Genomic DNA, 21,153 nt, shown 5'->3' with positions numbered 1-21,153 from the left:
ATTTTAGTGTTAGAATTTTTTTTTTTTTTTTTTGGCTAAATGAGGGACGAACATGGAACATTGTGTAAACACCAGAGACTCCGAGTGCTCGGGTTCGTTGTTCAAATGTTTAGACGCAAGTGCAATGCGCATTTAGAACTCGGTCTGCAGAAATCTCTATTTTAGTGCGTCAATAAAATTTTTGCGGCCAAAGACCAAAATTGGTGTCGGGGTCTACTTTAAACATACAAACAATGACAATGACATTGACAGTCTGTCAAAAACAATGACAGACTAAAGACATTGAAAAATGTATTTAAATGATGAAAAATTAATTAATGTGGCCTCAACAAAGATCCTTAAAGAGCAGGTGATCTTACTACCTTTGGCAGCCCAGTTTTGGAAGCAAATGCCTTTTAGCTATAATTTTTTCGATGTGAACTGAGAAGTGAAAACATATAATGATGATAATATAATGATATAATGATAATGGAACAAGCATCAAACGATCTTGAGCCCTCAAGTTCAATGTTTAAGTGCTAAGACGTGAATCGCTGAAATGCGTCTTTCCAATCTGTTTGTGAATTGGTTTTGAGTCTACAATTGGACGTTCTGACTGCGCTTAATGGTCATGGCCTCAGCAAGAAAATGAGTCAATAAGTAATCGGATTAACGACCCTTCTTGACTACTAAGGTCCTTGCGTCACCCCTACAGTGTGTTACTACAGCCAGGTCGGGTATCTGGGTCTAGTATTACCAATCTAAGATCAAACCCACTGCACTCCCGCAGGACTCTAGGAAGTACTACTATTGGAAGTTTAATATTAGAAGGGAATGTCTTTTATTACTTAAACTCGATTTACTTCAGAATTACTACGTTAAAAACTTCGACTAAAAAAATAACACCTACAGAAGTCACAAGAAAAATTAGGGTTAAAAATAAGTTAGTTAACCGGTATAAAGCTCTGGAAACAAAGTAATAGAATTAATCCTGTTTTAGGATCAAATCCCCTTTGGATAGTAAACGAACGTTGGTGTTAAAAAATACAACTGAATGATAAAAGCTGTCACGAATATTTCGCCTCGCGAATAACCTTTTTTAGGCGAAATTAGGCTTCAATCAAAGCCTGTCGGTAAACGGCAAGGGTGGTATTTTTACTCCTGTCTCGTTATATATTTTTTTCTAATTACTATCTGAAAAATTGATGCTAGCTTTTAACTTAAACTTCTGCTTTTTAACTTTTAACGGTTTTATCTGAGTCCAAGTTCTCACTTGTATTTTATAAGGAATATAATCAAGGTGATTTGTATCTAGTGTCTACTTTTATATTTTTTCGGCGTAATATTTTTAATTCCCAATATGTGTTTGTGTCCTTTTTTTTCTTCTATTGTTATCTTTGGTGATTACTCCGTCTAGTGTATCTTTTTTAGACGGGCAATAAATGACTAATAATAATAATAAATAATACATTTAAGTTGTGGAAGCTATTTGATAAAGAGGTTAGGCTTAGACGAGAATACGTTTTATTCTATTTATACATTTAAACACAATAAAAAATCTTTTCTCGGTTGAATCCATAACGCTTTTAACCGAATACTTTTTTGGGTCAGTTTTGAGGCCGATATTGAGTTAAAAATTTGACCCTTTTTTTTAGACGTGTTGCATGTGTCCAGTTCGAGGAGGTCCTTTAAAAAGAGTGAAAAATTCTGGCTCCTGGATCCATCTGGTTTGTGCTGTTGCTCTTCCTAATGTCCATTTCAGGGCGCCGGCAGTTAGAGAATCAATTGAAATCGACCGGTCATGTAAGGGAGGCTTAAATGCGGTAAGTCCAGTTCAATACAAGAACATGATTGTTATTTTTAGTTTTTCGTTTTTTGTATTATAAAAACTATAAACTATGGGCTAATCGATCTAATATTTAAAATAGGTCAAAGCCAAAGATAAGGTAACAAAGCTTCACTTGAAATTTGAGTTATTTCTTTCTCTTCTCTCTCTCTCTCTCTCTCTCTCTCTCTCTCTCTCTCTCTCTCTCTTTCTCTCTTTCTCTCTCTTTCTCTCTCTTTCTTCCGAGTACAATTGAAACTAGATTTAAGATGTTTGGTGGCATATATTTTTGGTTTAAATTTCACTGGTTCTGTGTCCACGCTTCTTTTTTTTTAATTTGGCACCCGCTAAGGCCAAAAATTATATAGCCGCATTTGGAGGTTTTCTTCATGAAAAACTGAATTTACGATTTTCTTCAATTTATTAAGATATATAGTTATGTAAGTTTTCATTCAGCCAATCTTAACTATCAGTTTTCATTTTTACTGTCCTTGGTACTCTAAATAATTCCTTTGTCCATTTATAATTGAAATGACATTAAACTATTGAAAGCGGGTAAAATTTTCATTTCATTTCAATTATAAGCGGAAATTATTCACATATGCTGAAACCTCTGAGGTCTTCCTATGTTTTTGTATCTCAAGGTTATCTGCTTTTGTTTACTTTGCCTAGAATATTTCATGATTTAGCATTTATTTTTAAATTCGCATCAGAATGAAAAATTCGATTACCACTAATGGTACCTAGGGGTTAGAGGTGGTTTTTAGGGGAGAGAGAGGGGTTACATGGCCCGGGTGCAAAATTTCAAATAATTATTCCAACCGTTATAATCATTTCGCAATTAAAAAATATATATATTAAAATAAAGTAGAGAGAGCAGTTGGCACCAAGTATAAGCAAATTGAATGCGAAATTTTCATTTTTCTATGTCTTCAACACCGTTTCTTGAAAATAAATACAAGTAGACGGAATTTAATTAGTTTTAGAGGGCAAATAATTAGAAGCAATCATTTGGGACAAGATAATTAATAATTTTGTAGTGGCTAAAGTAAGTAATGTCAGGCTTAAATAAATTTAACATTGTGTTAATAAATGAAAATTTTGTTAAAATTTGGCCTGAAAATTTTTGAGAGACGCGAGGGGAGCTAATCAAAATTTGGGCCGGGGTGCAAGAGAGGCCAGAACCGCCATTGCTAGTGGTTCTTAAGGGGTTTCGTAGGTTAGTGTTTATTTCTAAATTTGCATCAGAAAGAAAAGTTTGGCTTAGAACGAGCAAATATTTAGCTTTAATCCTATTGCATTGTAGGCTAACTATATCAAATATCCAATTTTTATTAAAATTTTCTACTTTTTAATGAACATGACAAGCGCTATATACTATCAATGGTGCTAGTAATTTTTAATGTTTGTCCTTCCATGATAATTCGCCGATTATCCAACCCTTAAAAATTTCCCCTCCTCTTTGGACTGGACAAATAACTTACCTTAATAACTTTCATTAAAAAAAAATTACTTAATAACTCACATTAAAAAAAAAGTTATTATACTTTTTTTATACTTTTTAAGGTACAAAGTATAAAATACTTTTATAAAATATTATATTATTATTCTACTTTTTCCAAGACTTTGCATATTCGTGTTTAAGAGTTGCAACACTAGCATGTTTAGAAATTTAGCAGTTCAGATTTTTTTGAATTTTGGGATTTATAACACATGTGTACGTAGCTACTCAAAATAGTAAAAGTAGATTTAAGAAGAAATAGAAAATTATGTACCCTTTACGCTTACCAGCGTAAAGTCAACTAGCCTACTAAATTCGCCAAGGTTTTCCCAGAGCTGCTTTGTGCAGACTGAATTTCAACTTAAAATAAATCTTGAAAATGAAACTACTGATTAATTAAAATCAAAGAGAAATTGTTAGTTGTAATCCTATTGCATTGTAGGTTAATTATATCTAATATCTAATTTTTATTAAAATTATCTACTTTTTAATGAATATGAAGGACGCTGCACATTATCAATGGTGCTAGTAATTTTTAATCCCCGTCCTCCCAGGCTGAATCGCCAATGATCCGACCCTTAAAAGTTTCCCATCCTCTTTAGACTGGACAAAGAGAAATGAACTGATTTATCTTTAATTTTAGAGTTGTATCTTCTGCAAGGACGCTGGCGCAATTAATCGCCAAGGATGCATTCAGTGTACATTGCCAAGATGTAAAGAGATGTTTCATGTGACTTGTGGCTATTTTTCGGGAGTTCGGTATCGCCCTGGTTATGGAAATAAAGCGATACTAAGTATGTGTCCTAAGCATGGGGAAGCGAAGTCAAATACTCACTCTTCGGATGAGCAGTTGCATAAATTTAAGGAACGTAGATTGAGTAGTAGTTCTCAGGTACGAAATGAAAGAAAATTTTACCAAACAGTTACTTCTGTTTTTCAATTAAAGAAAAAAAAAGTAAGTAAAATAAAAGAGAGAGAATTTAGTTTAGTTTAATTCGGCCAAATACTCATTCTTCTAGTGAACAGTTGTATTGCTTCAAGGAACGTAGATTGGGTAGTAGTTCAAAGGCATGAAATAACTTCTTTTTTTTTCTTTTTTTTATCAAAAATTAATTGTTTTTTTTAATTAGAAAAAAAGAATATTTAAGAGAGAGAGTTTAATTAAGTTCATTTCACCCAAATACTCATTCTTCTAATAAACAGTTGCATTGCTTCAAGGAACATAGATTGAGAGTAAGGTCAAAAAATGGAATGTATTTCAAATTGACTGCAAAGTAATCCCTGGAAAAAAAAACAGCTGATTTAAGTGGTTTTCTGTGTAGTCTTTTTGAAGGCTAGAAACGATATTTTTTTAACATAAAAAAAAATAAATTCAAATAATATACTTTATGACAGAAAAAAAAATTGACCAAAAAATTTCTATATTTTTTAATGTTTCAATCAAATTAAGGAAATTACAATTTTTTTCGGTAAAAAAAAATTGTGGTAAGCTTCATCAAGTGAAAATTATCGAAGAATATATCATATAGAAGTCTACGGGTAGAGGAGGAACTCTACCCGTCATATATTAAAATAAAGTGAGAAATTTCCATTTGTTTTTAAGATTATTTAATGCTTAAGTCAAGATTTCTTTTATTCATAGTATTTCACGTTTCATTTCTTTTTACGTCCTGAATATACTAAATTAAACTGCATAACTGTAATGATTCTCCTTTTCATGTCTTAGGTCTAGCGTCCAGTTTTCATTTAGTAAACGGGTTTGGCCGGCCTTAGTTGTCCCATTTGTGCGTATTACGACATAAAAGTCGGACTAAGTGGCTTATCGTTTTACCTTAGTTTTGCCCAAAGATGGATGATCGACTATCTATCAACAAGCGAAAATGATGTCATTTTTATACATTCCTAAAAAGGCTTATGTTAGCTGTGCCTTTCACTGTGACTATGTGTCTTGGCTTTTTTTCCTATTAGCCATGGATTGATGCCATCTTGATAAATAAACATATTTTCCATTTCATATAGCTAAAAATCGAGATGTCTTTATGTTGGAGATAGTTAGCACATGTTGGAGATTTGAAAATTTACAATTTTTATATAAACAATATTGCTATCTAATTTTACAATTGCTACAGGGTAGATGTTGTCATTGAATCAGTAGCTATTTATTGTATCCTCAAAAACTTCGGTGTGTCGCTAAAAAACTAAAGATGATCGTAAGAATGTTGCTAAAAGTGCCTATGAAGCGATAAAATACTGGCAACAGTTAACTTGCCTTACGTGTTGAAACAAATATCATTAAAATAAATCTTAAACAAGAATCGACTAAAATAAATGCAAGAATTAAGTTGTCAGTAACCAACATCATTAAATAAAACGTTCCTTTAAATGTTCAGTAATAAAAGTGAAGACCTAAAATAGGTTCAGTTCAATGCTGAAAAGTCCGAAGTTGCTTTATTCAACTGGTAGATCATATCACCTCCCTCGGTTTTCCCATTGGTTCGTCAATAATGCACATGCGACAACTATTAATTGCTCACATTGAACCTAGAATTGGTCATCATATACTTCTTTTGTAACGAATAAGTTATGCTTCAACCGCCGTCTTGTTTCAAAACTTTTCAACTCTATTGCTTTATCACATCATCTGTACATATCGCTGTTTCGGAAAATGCTCGCAAAATCTGAAAAGTCAAAAATTCGTTCAGTTTTCTTCCGGTTCGCATAATATCTTTTAAGTTTTTTCCCTTGGACCCGCAACTCTTATCTAGTTCGAAAATTTAGCATTGCTGGCCCATTATAGCTGTGGGAAAGCAAATTCGTGCTTATAAATCTCGTTTGAAGAAATTCAACGTTTGAAGAAATTAAACCATCCTTGGTCGTCGATACTGGCCCAGTAATTAAGATGTATTTATTGTGTTTTTTTAAAGTATTTCTCTTTGCGCTTAGTGTGTATTTCTTCTTCTTTGTCTCTTTTTTTTGTTTATTGCTCCGTCTTTTCCTTTCTTTGTAGGACGGGTTAGCTATTATTTGTAATTGGAATTATTCAAAACTTTAAACTTTAACTATTTTCAAGCTTCAACTTAAATATATTTATTACATAAATATTATGATATTTAAATAATATGCATAAATATGTAAAACTTATAAACAACATATATATATATATTGAATATATATAAATATTATTTACAATTTGAATAATTCTGAACTTCAAAGTGCAACCATCTTTAACTTCATAACATCAGCCATAATTCCTCTGATCATGTGTCCTACAGGAAATGTATTTGGATTTTTTTACTACTAGTGTTTCCCCTATTATCAACTTTTTATGTCTATTTCAGGAGCCTAGAGTTGGTTCACCTCATATATTTCCTGGACAGATGGTTTATGTTCCTAATAACCGAGGATATTATGTCAGAGCCAAAGTGGTTTCCAGGAGGACACAAGAATTTTACACCATTAAGTTTCATGATGGCAGTATCAGCTATGATACTCTTCCTGAACACGTTGAAGTAAGTTGAATTATTAAGGTTTTCTAGCATATTCTACCGTTTCAACCAATTAAGTTTTGAGGCCAGACTGGCTAAGCGTGGCGAAAAGAGAATACTTTATCTGAATACTTCATTTGAATCTGTTTTAGCGAAACCTTATAATGGCCAAATGAGTTCAGAGAAGTCCACGTGAATTCCCATTCACGTTGGAAAGGAAATCTCCGTGAAAAAAATTTAGAAAATGCTTTCTACAAACGTGTAGGACGATCCTTGTAATTTTGTTGTGTACCGTGTATTGTAATTATAAAGAGTTTATTTAGAACTTGTGCAAAATAAAAATTCTATTTTTCCCATCTTTTTTTCTTGGTATATAACGTTTTTCATCTTTGCATTGTTTTTTTTTCCATTTTACTTTTCCTTTTACATATTTTTGATTTTTATTTCCATACATGTTTTAGGTTTGTCTAGTTTTTTCTTTTCTTTTCTGTTGATAAAGGTTTCCAGACCTGAAGCCAAAATATTCATGGATTTTTTAGTTTATTTTTCACGGTCTTGATTAAAAGTTGTTAAATAGATTATCAATATGGATTGAGAAATTATTTATAAGTGGGAATCGCTATTTTGGAATTGAAGTGGCAGAAAGAGATTGTGTTGTTCACTGAAAAGTCCTAGCGAGTCCCAGAGACCTCCACTCAACCGTTCCCAGTAAAAAATCTATACAAATACAGACTGAATTCCACTAGTAAAATGAATAAAAGACGAGATTCTTTCTTATCTTAAAAGAATAAAGACAATTCTTAAAAGAATACAAGACAAGAAGAATGATAAAAAAAGAGTAGAATTAAGAAAAAAGAAAGAATAAATAAAGAATCAAAGAAAATAACGAAAAAGACTACAATAAAGAAAAAAATACAATAACAGAATCCAAGAAAGGATAGAAAATAGAAAGAATAAATAAAAAAGTAATGAAAGAATCAAAGAAAAAGAATAATGAAAAAAATAGAATGAGTAAGAAAGAAAGAATGAATAAAAAGATTAACTTCAAAAACAGAAATCTATATGGAGAGTCACCTTCGCAAGTTAACTATAATAAGTGACTGTTTAAAAATCATCAAAATTTAACTAAATCTTCAATTTTGAAACCAAGATACAAATATCTTCAAACCTAAATCAAAGATACTGAAGGAATTGCTTGTTTTTGTAGATTTTGGATGTATTTTAATATGGTTTCAACGTTTTTGTTTTTTGTTGTTTTTTTTAGTTAGACTAGGTTTTCAAAATTTTGGCTTTAGTTTAACTAATATACAGAGTGGGCCAAAAGTCACTGACCCATTTCAATTATAAATAACTTTTTTTTCATTTTAACAGTTATATGCATGAAATTTTAATATCATAAAGTCAAGGCGATGGAACTTGATTTTCTATTACGTACTTATGCCGTACGTATACCCTGTCACGCTATATATGGTATGTTGTGCGTTACTGAATTTCTCCATAATTAATTTCCAGGATCTGAAAAAAAAAAATATCCAGAAAATAAAAACAACATGAAGCAATAAAAAAAGATATCGAAAAACAATAAGGGTCAGTGACTTTTGGCCCACCCTGTACTATGCTACCTAAAATCCTTTCCGTTTCATATAAGTAGAATAGGTGATCAAAAGAAAAAATGTTCAAGCCAACCTCTCCCAGCAATTAGAGGAGAAGTTATTAATAGGGATAATGAGAAACCTTCCTCAGCCCTATTTTCGAGTTTTTGTACAAACATTAAATCTGCATCAATTTTGTTACACGTGAGCAGTCAAGAAACCCAGGTAGTAATGCAGTTAAATCTGATACTAAAGAAAAAATTTGGACCAGAAAGTGATTTCAACATTAGTAAAGTTAATGGTACTTACTCTTTTGAAGAGTCAGAATGACCGTTTAAGACTCTCCTCCAGGGAAGAAACTGCCACTGACCTAAAAAGCAAGACAATCGGATGAGGACACCAGTTGCAGTGAAAGTTAATAGGGATACACGAACGCCTTGAAAAAATATCATTGCTCCAAAGTGACTTAATAGAAATAAAATCATATTTTTGAAAATTACATCGTATCTTCAGTCTCTACAAAGTCTCTACAAAAGCACGGAATAACCTTTACAAAACTAGAGATCTTCTTCTTCTTCTTTTTGATCTTAGCGGAGAATAGTCTTCTCCTTTTTTGTATAGAGCTTTTGAAGTTCACAACCAGAGGGTTCAGACCATTGTGCAGCAAGAAGGAGAAACGGCTCGTGCCAACAAGTTTCTAACAGCCAACCTCTCCCATCCCAACTTTCAACCCAACCTCTTCCAGCAATTAGAGGAGTAGTTGTTTGAACACAAATCTAAAATCGATAAAACCATGAAGATATGTAAAAGCCTAAGAATTTCCACGCGGCCTTGATTCAATATGTTTGGCTCTATTTTATACCGCCTTTACAAGTGCATGACCCCCATAAAGGTCGTATGCAAGTTTCCAAGGAGGCGTTAAAGCTATGAATAACACCCACCAAAAAGTCGCCCTTAATAGGGATAATGTGAAACCTTCCTTAGCCCTATTTTCTCTGCTCTCACTGTTTCGAATTTTGGCTTTTTAACTCGTTTCCCACAACTCACTGACTTGTATACAGATTTTCGTCTTAGAGAAGACTAAAATTTCACGAATTATCAGTATAAAAAAGAATTTAAACTCGTTTTAAAAGGAACTAAACAGTTTTTTCTAGAATTTTTTAAGATGTTATGATTATTTTTTGTGAATATTTACTGTCATTTTGATATCTCAAATATTCTTATTGTGTTTCATTCAGGTATTGGTACCCCGCTGCTTATTTGATATCTCCTCATCGTTTGAGTATGTGTTTTCCTATTTTACGTAATAGGAAATATTTTTTTAAAATATTTATACATGGGATGCGATGTATGCTGTCAATATGCGTACATCTTTTTTGTTTCAGAAGGTTAGTAAAGAATGGCTGACCGGTTCGCCGGCGAACTTCTATGCTCGTGACCTTTTCCTGCCAAGGTTTTATTTTTGTTGTATTCGTCTAAGGCATGTGTTTTCAAGGGCTAGGTCACGTTTCTCCAGTTGGACGTTTAATTTCCAACATTCACAAGCATAGAAGAGAATGGACATCACATTGCTATTCGTGAGGCGGAGCTTGAAGCCCATATATTGAAAATTGGAAAAAAAAACGACAAAATTGTCCCCACTGGATTTATAAAAACATATTTTGTCCCTCTCCTCTCTATATTTTCGAGAGATATTTTTTTTTTTTTTTTTTTTTTTTTACTACATAGTCTGTTTTTGAGAGTACAAATGTACAAATGCGGACACATAAGCTAAATTAAAACGTCCAAAGCTTCAAGGCGTCGGCACTGTGTTTTATAAATATATATATGCCATGGATGCCATGGATATTCTGTGGTAGCCACAACACTGTGCTGGGTAGAGAATTTAGAGTGGCGAAACCCTATATAGGCCAGTGTATTCTCCTGATGAGCCCTTATGTTGGGTGTTGCCTCTGAATTATTTGTCTATATTATTTTTTCTATTGTTTGATAAATGACGACTTATACTTATTGACGACATGACTGCCTGTCCATGGATTATTCTTTATGGTTGATTGTGTGTGGCTATGCTGTTTGACCTATGTGATTGTATGGATGAGTAGGGTTAAGGCCTCATTCAAGTGCTGGTCTATATTAATCACTAATTTAGGAAAACAGTCTTCCTTTTCTCCTTCTGTCTCTTTTTTTTTTTTTTTTTTTTTTTTTTTTTTTTTTTTTTTTTTTTTTTTTTTTGTGCTGTAGCATTGGTGATTTCTCTTTTCATTATACATATATATATATATATATATATATATATATATATATATATATATATATATATATATATATATATATATATATCTATATATATAAAAATAAGTTGTCTGTGTGTGGATCTGTGGATCTGTGGATCAGGTGACGTCACCTGAAAAAACTGGATCAGGTGACAAAACTGAAAACTGAAAAAACTAAAAAAAGGCAAAAACTACAAAAAAACTAAAAACTAATAAAAAAAAATAAAAAAGCTAAAAAACTAAAAAAACTAAAAAAAGGCAAAAACTACAAAAAAAACTAAAAACTAATAAAAAAGCTAAAAAACTAAAAAAACTAAAAAAAGGCAAAAACTACAAAAAAAACTAAAAACTAATAAAAAAAATAAAAAAGCTAAAAAACTAAAAAAACTAAAAAGCTAAAAAAAGGTAAAAAACTAAAAAAACTAAAAACTAAAAACTAAAAAAAACTAAAAAAAAAGGAAAAAACTGAAAAATAAGCTAAAATAAAGGTAAAAACCAATAAAAAACTAAAAAAAAAAACTGAAAAAACTAAAAAAAGGCAAAAACTACAAAAAAAAACTAAAAACTAATAAAAAAAGTAAAAAAGCTAAAAAACTAAAAAAACTAAAAAAAGATAAAAAACTAAAAAAAATAAAAAAAAAAAACTAAAATAAAGGAAAAAACTGAAAAATAAGCTAAAATAAAGGTAAAAACCAATAAAAAACTACTAAAAAGAAAAAAAGGAAAAAACTAAAAAAAAATTTCATCTAAAAAACTAAAAAAAAACTAAAAAAGGTAAAAACTAAAAGAACTAAAAAAGAAAAAAATAAATGACGACACTCAAAGAGAAAGCGACCAGGACAAAAGGAATGTTCGATTAGCAATCAACAAAGCACCGGGACACAGGGAGTATAAATGACGACCAGGACATAAGTAAAAAAAAAACTAACAAAACTAAAAAGAAGGTAAAAACTACAAAAAAACTAAAAAAAAAGGCAAAAACTACAAAAAAAAACTAAAAACTAATAAAAAAGCTAAAAAACTAAAAAAAAACTAAAAAAAGGCAAAAACTACAAAAAAAACTAAAAACTAATAAAAAAAATAAAAAAGCTAAAAAACTAAAAAAAACTAAAAAAACTAAAAAAACTAAAAAAAGGTAAAAAACTAAAAAAACTAAAAAAAAGGAAAAAACTGAAAAATAAGCTAAAATAAAGGTAAAAACCAATAAAAAACTAAAAAAAAAACTGAAAAAACTAAAAAAAGGCAAAAACTACAAAAAAAACTAAAAACTAATAAAAAAAAGTAAAAAAGCTAAAAAACTAAAAAAACTAAAAAAAACTAAAAAAAGTTAAAAAACTAAAAAAAATAAAAAATAAAAAAAACTAAAAAAAGGAAAAAACTGAAAAATAAGCTAAAATAAAGGTAAAAACCAATAAAAAACTAAAAAGAAAAAAAGGAAAAAACTAAAAAAAATTTTCATCTAAAAAACTAAAAAAAAACTAAAAAAGGTAAAAACTAAAAGAACTAAAAAAGAAAAAAATAAATGACGACACTCAAAGAGAAAGCGACCAGGACAAAAGGAATGTTCGATTAGCAATCAACAAAGCACCGGGACACAGGGAGTATAAATGACGACCAGGACATAAGTAAAAAAAAAAACTAACAAAACTAAAAAGAAGGTAAAAACTACAAAAAAAAAGAAAAAAAAACTAAAAACTAATAAAAAAACTAAAAAATCTAAAAATCTAAATAAACTAAAAAAGAAAAAAAAAGGAAAAAAATAAAGGAGAAAAACAAAACTAAAAAACGAATGTATATACAGACCGGGACACCGGGATACAAATGACGACCGGGACACAGGGAATATAAATGACGACCGGGACACAGGGACACAACTACAACGGGGAAACAGGGGGATATAAATGACGACCGGGACAGGGAATGGTCGATTAGCAATCACCATCAACAAAGCTCAAGGGCAATCATTAGAATCATGAGGTATAGATCTGAATACAGATTGTTTTCCCATGGACCATTATATGTTGCATGTTCAAGAGTCGGTAAACCTGACAATCTATTTATATGCAAAGACAATGGGACAGCAAAGAATGTTGTATATTCGCAAGTTTTACGTAGTTAAAACCATATATATATATATATATATATATATATATATATATATATATATATATATATATATATATATATATATATATATATCTATATTCACAGGTGGGACATAGGGACACAACTACAATGGCGCGTAACTATTATGGCGCGTAACGACTTACGCGCGGGGGGGGGCTTGGGGGGGGGCGCGAAGCGCCCCCACCAACTAGGTGTTGGGGTGGCGCGAAGCGCCACCCCAACAGCTAGTATATATATATATATATATATATATTCTTCGCATTCAGAAGTTTTTTTCAAACGGGATAAAAAGAAATGGGGGAAATTTAGACTTTTCATTTTCTCTTCTTTTCGTCGATAAAGGCTTTCGAATGTGAAGCCGAAATATTCGGACATTTATTATTAAATTTATTTTAAAACAAACTTTTCTTACCGTTCACTGTCTTAATTAAAATATTCACCTGCTTCTTTATTTTCATTTTATTTTAGCATTTATTTTGTTGATGATTGCTTTTTTTTCAGTAAGCGCTCCACTGACACCATCTACTTTTGTGTAAGTTCAGGTTTGATTATAGTAGTGTTTATATAGCAATCGTATTTATTTTTTTTTATTTTTTATTCACATCATGTACATTTTACAATATTATGTTTTTCTTGAACTTTGGTAAACTGTTTGTAAAATTATCTTGATTGAAAGTCAAAACCGCTATTTAGGTGCCGGAAAGTAGTAAATTACCTTGTACGTACTATATTGTATAATCTATGTTTTATAGTAATCTATATTTTGCGTAATTCCTGTGCAAAAGTATTTTTCAACTCTATTTACATTTAGTTTTCAACCTTTTGTTTTCATTTTCACTATTTTGTAGAATTTTGACTGCGTTAACAACGGTCCACCTAGAATGAATGCCAAAGTTCTGATTACTTGGACGGATGGGCGAAGATATACTGGAAACTTTATTCAATCCCGAACTGAACCTACTTGTCAGGTGAGTTTTTATTTCATTTCTTTGTTTTTAAGCGAAAACTAGAAAAAGCGACATTTATACTTGGTATTCATTTCTATTCGCGAAGCCGTGCCGTTGTAAGTTTAGTTTAGTCCTTAGACGCCCATTCAAATGGTGGAAGTAGTATTATTAATGCTTTACCCTTCATCCCTAGGATGTATCAGCGTACCTCAGAGTGGGAATGGAAATGAACGCCCTTTAATTTCATACCAAAGGGAATAGTTACCAATAGTTCGCAGGTGAGACGCAGAATCGGGTTGTCTGTGGTTAATCGTTTTCCTGAGAACCGTCAGGTGATGATATTGAGTGACAGCTCATAGAGCATGTGGGAGTTGTTTACTTATGTCAAACATTGTCATTATTGGAGGATATGCAGTTGGATAATAATGCAGTTGCGTTATTAGAGGAGAGCAGTTTCGTTGTGTCTTGCGCTAATCGAAAAATGATGAATGTGTGCTCAAGATCTCATATGGAAGAAGAGGTTCAGAGAAAAGAAGAAGTCTTGATACTATAAAAAATAATACTAAGTCGTCGGGGGGTTTTCAGAAATGTTGCTGACGATGGGATCGAATGCTCTGGAGAAAAGACCGTCGGTTTTTAGTAGAAAGTCAGTATTTAGTAGACTGTCGGTGTTCAGTGGATGAATCCTTGGACAACTTCTCGTAATTCCTCTGCGACTTCTGCGTACAAGTAAGTAAATCTCTTTGCTATGACCATCTTTTGTTGCATCTATGGAGTCGTTCAAACGCGAAATTGGCCAAGTAAATAGAAACGAATTAGAAATTTTTATTTAATAAAGTATTTAATTTAATAAAATTTGATATAATAATAATAATAAATAAAATAATTAAAAAAAAATTTAAATCTTGTCTTTATTTTAATTAATCATAGGGTAGGGGGAACATTTGAGAATTGTTGGTTATTTTTGTATGTTTAGCCTAAGGAATGTGTTTACCTACATTTTAGTATGAACTTTGTCAAATGGGCCCCAAAAAGTTATTTAATGTTGCTTAAAATGCTTTGTTTTTTTTTTTGTTTTTTTTTTTACATTTACTAGTAAATCATTATTCTTTGTGGATTTTCTTATGACAATACAAAATTTGTAGTCAGCCGAGTGCATGATACTATAATCTTAAATAGTATAAACAATACACTCATCCGATTCGGCTTCTGGGTGGCTCATTTGCGCAAACCAAAGCTTCATTATGCATTTTTAAATTTTAATGCGTATGATAAAAACGAGAAAACAGAAAAACATTGCTGAAAATATTTAGACAAGCGTGTGACAAATTTGATAAGGTGAGATTTAGACAAGGGGCATAACCAAACATAAGCCGACTGAACAAACTCAGGCATAGATAAGGATTTTCCAAAAATTTAGGTTAGCATCTTTGTCTCTAAGGTTGACTTGATACTGTTTTAATCTTTTAGACTTGACTTTTTATAGTTTATAACAACAGTAAATATTGAGACAAATGGATCAGATTTTTTCGATAATGGATACACCCTTTGATAGAGACTCAAACGCTGAAGCGAAAATATCAACGTCAAACCGTCATCCACGTCGCCAAAGACGTTGTCCTCGTGTAAACGGAAAATAATACCAAATTCTTATGAAAATACAAAACTAATCGTCAGAGAAGCTTGAATGCTTCGACGCCAGAATTCTAAAAAGTTATTAACAGTAGAATCCCTCAGTTCGGCTTCCGACTGGCTCGTTTGTGCGTTATGAAGAGCTTGATTGGATTTATTTATATTGTCTAATCACTCAGAATCTTAGAAGGAGACTAGGGTTGTGTGAGGGGAGGGTGGTCATACTCAAAGAAACGATTTCCAGACCTTTGAATTTCGTTGAACAAAATGGCTATCTCAAAATTTTGACTGGATGCATTTGAGGAAATGGTGAGCGAGGGAGGGGAGTTAGTTTCCCTCCAATCACTTTGGACTATTAAGACAAGCCAATATATCAGACAATATAATATTGCTGCTCAAAACTGTTGATGATACTCAGACGAGAGAGGTGTCCAAATATTTGTCGACTGGGTGAGCTTAAGCCCATGTACTTTCTTATATACTTTCCTGTATAGCCCTTTATATATGCTTTATTTACATTCCCTTTATTTATATAAGCCCTTTATATATTTCTTTATTTATACTTTCCTTTATAGCCTTTCCTTTATAGCCTATATACTTTCCGACTTTCATCTGAAAACTTCTGTTTTCATCTGTAAAGTTGGCTTTACTAAGTTTTTGCAGAAATTTTGCGTTCAAATAGCATAAATATCAAGACAAATAGATAAGATTTTTTCAATAATATTTATACTCGTCAATAGGAAATGGGATACTGAAGTGGAAATGTCAAGACCCAAACCATTTTGACACGTTATCCCTACGTAAATGGAAAATAAAATAAATCAATCAGTAAAATAACTCACGGAATTCTCATAATGAAAATATGACAAAAAATAAAAATTAGAACAGCCTTTGCGTCACTACTTAGAATTTCCGCTAAGACTGGGAGAATATAACTGACTACCGACTGAAAATTGGTCATAAATTGAGCAATTTCTTGTTAAAACATTGACTGTTCTGGCAGCTGTTGAGAATCCCCTATTATTGATATTATCTTTAAAATTCCAAGGACAATGAAGATTAAATCTGATTTGTTTCAGTTGATGAATTGGACTCTTTGACAACCGTAAATATCTTTGAAAAAAGGGAGTTTACTTTTAAATTAAAAAGATCCATATAAGTAGCTATGCAGTTTTGATAGTTTTAGGTGCCAAATTAAAAAAGAAACGAAATTAGGGGAACGTTGTAAGGCCGCGTTCAGGTGGGGGTTAGAAGTTAAGAGATTTTACTCCCGGAAATGTTTGTCCGACTCGTAACAACGTAACTAAAAGGAATACAAATAACTTTTTATACATTTTTAAAAGATTTTTTGTACCCCCCCCAAAAAAAATCCTGAATACGTTCTTGGAACGTTTAAAACCTAGCCTACCTTTTGGGACTTACCACTATTTTTAGAACTACGAGTCTCAGAATGTTTCATGAAATTCCTATAAACTTTCTTGAAATTTGATTTTCGTCTGGAAACATCATGGGTGGAAAAATAACATAGTATTTAATGGATTAAATGCCTAAGAACTGTAACGTTTCTGATATATATAATTCCTAAATTACTGTCAACTCAAAAATTGAGTGGGCTAATTCCGTTTTGTTTTTATTTTTTCTATATTAATTCGTGGGAATGATTTTTGGCAATGAAATGTCCCCAATTGTATTAGTATTGACCAAAATGACTATTGATTGTTAAAAAAAAATAACCAAAAATAATAACATTTTTTTATACCAAAATGATTCTAATTCTTTACTCATCCATTTTACAAGATTACAATCTGTTTAAAAAATAACTGTTAAATAATTATAAAAATAAAAATCAATAAATATAATAAAAAAAATATTAATAGATAATTAATAATAAATAAAATAAATATTAATACAAATACCGTTAAATAATTATAAAATAATTATTCCAAAATGACTGTTGACAGTTAAAAAAATAATTTCAGGCAATGAAAATTAAAAAAAACCCTAAACAATTTTTTTTCTACCAAAATGATGCTGAAAAATAACTAAATTGTTGTGCCTCAAATAAAATTTTCGATAAGTCAATTTTATCGGAACAAATAATTGTTGCCATTTCCATCTTTGGTTTATTTAAATAGGTCCATGTTAATGAAACAAAATAAACTTCTGATTAACAACTGAACCTGCTCAAAAACAGTGATTAGAAATGTTTTGATTTCTATTCAGACATATTAGTATGCAATAAATGTGTTGATTTTGGTGGGAAATCGGTTAAGGGCTTTTGTCTGAAATTTTCATTTCCTCTTTTTTTTATTTGTAGTCTAGGCCTCTAGCCTTGTGGGGGTTATAATATTGCATATAATATGTCATGTGTGTATATGTGCTAGGAAACATATATATCTGAACAAATATTATCTTATCTATTGCATACGATTTCAAAGATAATGGGCCTCATTTATTCGAACTGAAAAATATAAAATATTTTAAAATATTTAATATTAAATTTAATATTAATATTAAATATTTAAAAAAATATTTTATACGAACTGAAAAAAAAACACACATGGTGCCCTTGCATACGTCATCCGATATCCGAAAAAAATATAGAGTTTATTTTAACCCTGACTGCAGTGCAGTGTACTGTTTGTAGCTAAAAGTAATTTCTTTTTAATTATTAGGTCTTATTCCCAAATGGAAGTTCAGCCGAGTTGAAACAGATCCAAATTTCTTCAAAATCTGAAACTAAAACTTTCTTCAAAAAAAAAAAAGTCTCCCTTTGTACGGAATCAGAAAGAAGAGCTATTCTGTACAGATCATCCAGTAGGACTGAGAAAGGATTAACAGATACTTAAGAGGCAAAACTGGTACAAGTGTCAAAAACAAATATCACTATTGCCATCTAGCGTTTTGTGACCTTGTTTAACCAAAAACTCTTCTATACTGGTTTTTTCAGTTACTTTACAGTTCAGGGGAGGATAACGAAAACTTTTTTCTTTCCGTAATAAGCCAACCAGTTTAAAGGTAACTAGCCTACTTGAGCTACCTAGATTTTCTCAGGCTATCCTAGGCCTACTTTGTGCAGACTAGATTTTGACTTGAAATAATTCTTGAAAAAAAAGAGAAATTTCATCTTAATTCTTTTGTATTGTAGATCAATCAAACCAGTTTGACGGTTTGCTCAGTTTCCTTTCAAATTTTCGACTTAACGAATTTGCCAGCCGGTACACTGTCAGTGGCGCTAATGATTGTTTTAATCTCTATCTTCCAATGTCAAATTGCGAACAGCAATTCTTGTAAGTTTTTTTATCTTATTTGGAACTGATGAAAATAAACGGTACGGGTAATACAAGCCAATAAAGAATAATTAACTTCTTTTTTTTAGGTTTCATTCCCAGATGGAAGCTATAGAAGCTTTGAAATGAATGATGTATACCTAGCAGAATGTTTGCCTGAACATATTCAGAAGAAGATTATTTCACGGTGAGCAGCACTTGGGTATTTAGTTCATTTAGTCATTCATCCCTAGAGAGGGTGGGTACCCCCCCCTCCGCCCCACTTCTTCATCTACAACATAAGTTATAATCAGCAAGTCAAAGATAATGTTTTAGGTTGTTGAGGCTGATAGTACATACTAATAAGGGCAAAAATAATAACGACCTGAGATAGAAATTATCTTTTTCTGTAAGAAACCAAACTTTTGACAATCTTTTACCATTTAGTGTTTTTCTCTTTCTAACGATCTATGTAGGACCCTCTGCTGTTTGGCTACAGAAAATTAAGTTTTGTTCTAATCGACTCATTAGCCCTTTTCCTTAGAATCAAATTATCATATCTGGCTTATCATTTACAGTAGAAGAAAAAAATTGAAAAGAAAAAAATTATTAGAAGATTAAAAAAGATTAGAAGAAAAAAAAAGTAGAAGAAAAAATTGCACTGATGCAATTTTATTAACCTTTATCTTGTTAACTAATTGTATTAATTTTATTAACAGATGTAATTAATTCTATTAACGTCTGAGAATGAGCATTCGAAAAAGAAGTCTTCGTTCAAAATTTTTAACTGTTTTTTTTTTTCGGTAAGTAATTTCTTTCTTACATCATAATCATTTAACAATTATTAAACTTTGTGTGAGACTTAAAAATCCTGAAAATTTTGGTGATTGAGTTGGAACAACTTATCATAGGTTCATAAATATCGAGTGTATCAATTTGCTGTCTTGTGTTCTGCATTATCTTCAATTTACTTCCCTTTTTGTTTTATATGCTGTTCCGACATCTGAAGAGCTCATGTGAGAACTAACAATTGAGAATAGTGTAATTTTGAGCATTAAATATCGTTAAGATATTTTACTTGGAAAATAGACTGGCTTTTTGTAATGATTTCAAATATGTAAAATTCATTAGGTTTAATGTTGCCCATCGGAAGCTACCAGCCTGAGAAAATTTACCTTATTTTCAAAAAGGGAAGAATCATCTCCAAAAAGCCAAATGATCTTACTGAAATGTCACACCATCACATTAAGCATATCAGAGAATCCTACTAATAAGTTTTGAAGGTCATATCTACGTAATGTGGATTTTAGTTAACAGAAAGACCATGTTTTTTTTTTTTTTTTTTTTTTTTTTTTTTTTTTTTTTTTTTTTTTTTTTTTTTTTTTTTTTTTTTTTTTTTTTTTTTTTTTTTTTTTTTTTTTTTTAAGGGTGATCGTATTGATCCAATGGTGTTAGAAGGTAAGAACTGGGCTCATTTAAACGGAAATCAGAGGTTCTTGTACCCTTTTTAAGTGACTAAATAGATTTGAGGACAACTAGCCTCCCTCTCATGCCTCTTTTTCCCCCAAAGACATGCAATCAAAAATTTTGAGATAGCCATTTGATTCAACATAATTGAAAGTGTCGATAACTATGCCTTCAGGAATGACATGGCCTCCATAATCCCTGGGAATCGGCTGTAAGCTACGCAATTTGTTCATTGTTCATGTATATTATTTGCTATTGGGAAATATACACAAATTCTTGGAGGTGAATTCCCTGCGGGGGATGATTTTCTATTGGGGGAAGTTTCTGTAGGGAGGAAATTTTCCAGAGGAAATTTATTAGGTGGGGGGGTTATTTCTTGACATGATTTGAAAAGTGGTCAAAAATTAAATATAAAAATGTAAGTTTTTTAGCTGAAAGAAAGGAGCAATAGTAGAACTTAAAATAATAAAAAAAATATTCCTTTTATGTGGTGGGCTGTCTCTTCCCCAACCTTCGCTTTCTACGTAAAAGTTTTACCTTTTCGCACAATTCTCTAAGAAAGACTGGTCAAACACAAGGGCTATTGAATTTAAAGGAGAATTGTTTTTAAAGAACTATAAGACTTTGGCGTAAAGAGCGAGGGTCCAGGAAGGGTGCAGTCCACCTCATATACGGAAAATTTTTGTTTAAAATGTAAAGCGAACTGCATATCTGAAAGCTCCTTCTGCGAAAATAAAGACAGCACCAAAATACTACCGCTATTATTAATAACAATTCACTGCAGTCCTAAGTCACCTTAGGACAATACAGCTGTGCATGCTCTCCCTTCGCCCCAATCTATTCAGACCTTCACTCTTTACCCCCCCCCCCTGTATGAAAAAAAGCAAGTATCAACCATTTAATTTTATAACATTTGAACCGTTTTCAAAAGAATGATCATTAGGGTAATGTATATTCTGTCCCACTTCAATCCACCCTATCTACATTGACTTGTTGATTTTCCCTTTGAGAACAGCTTAGAAAATGCAGATTAATAATTATTTCAGAGGTTTGAAA

General features: G+C 31.4%; 1 protein-coding gene and 2 long non-coding RNA genes across 3 annotated transcripts in view; 2 read left to right on the top strand and 1 right to left on the bottom strand.

Annotated features, from left to right (window-relative positions):
• Positions 1–18,883, top strand: part of LOC136042179 (lysine-specific demethylase 4B-like) — a 71,195-nt gene extending 52,312 nt beyond the window's left edge. The window contains exons 11-15 of the mRNA XM_065727112.1: positions 1,635–1,802; positions 3,949–4,197; positions 6,644–6,814; positions 13,631–13,750; positions 18,741–18,883. Coding sequence (XP_065583184.1) covers positions 1,635–1,802; positions 3,949–4,197; positions 6,644–6,814; positions 13,631–13,750; positions 18,741–18,842 — 810 coding nt within the window. The 3' untranslated portion in view covers positions 18,843–18,883. The remainder of the gene's footprint in view (positions 1–1,634; positions 1,803–3,948; positions 4,198–6,643; positions 6,815–13,630; positions 13,751–18,740) is intronic.
• Positions 5,848–16,301, bottom strand: LOC136042180 (uncharacterized). Its single transcript, XR_010621190.1, has 3 exons — positions 16,204–16,301; positions 8,692–8,752; positions 5,848–5,983 (listed from the first exon to the last, which is right to left on the bottom strand). It is a non-coding gene; the product is annotated as an uncharacterized LOC136042180 (long non-coding RNA).
• Positions 11,530–12,441, top strand: LOC136042181 (uncharacterized). Its single transcript, XR_010621191.1, has 2 exons — positions 11,530–11,599; positions 12,314–12,441. It is a non-coding gene; the product is annotated as an uncharacterized LOC136042181 (long non-coding RNA).
• Positions 18,884–21,153: the final 2,270 nt, after the last annotated feature.

This window comes from Artemia franciscana, unplaced genomic scaffold (genome assembly GCF_032884065.1).
Source record: "Artemia franciscana unplaced genomic scaffold, ASM3288406v1 PGA_scaffold_74, whole genome shotgun sequence".
In the NCBI taxonomy this organism is placed as follows: Eukaryota; Metazoa; Arthropoda; class Branchiopoda; order Anostraca; family Artemiidae; genus Artemia; species Artemia franciscana.
Note: the sequence above shows the minus strand (reverse complement) of the source record. Positions and strands in the feature narration are given on the sequence as shown.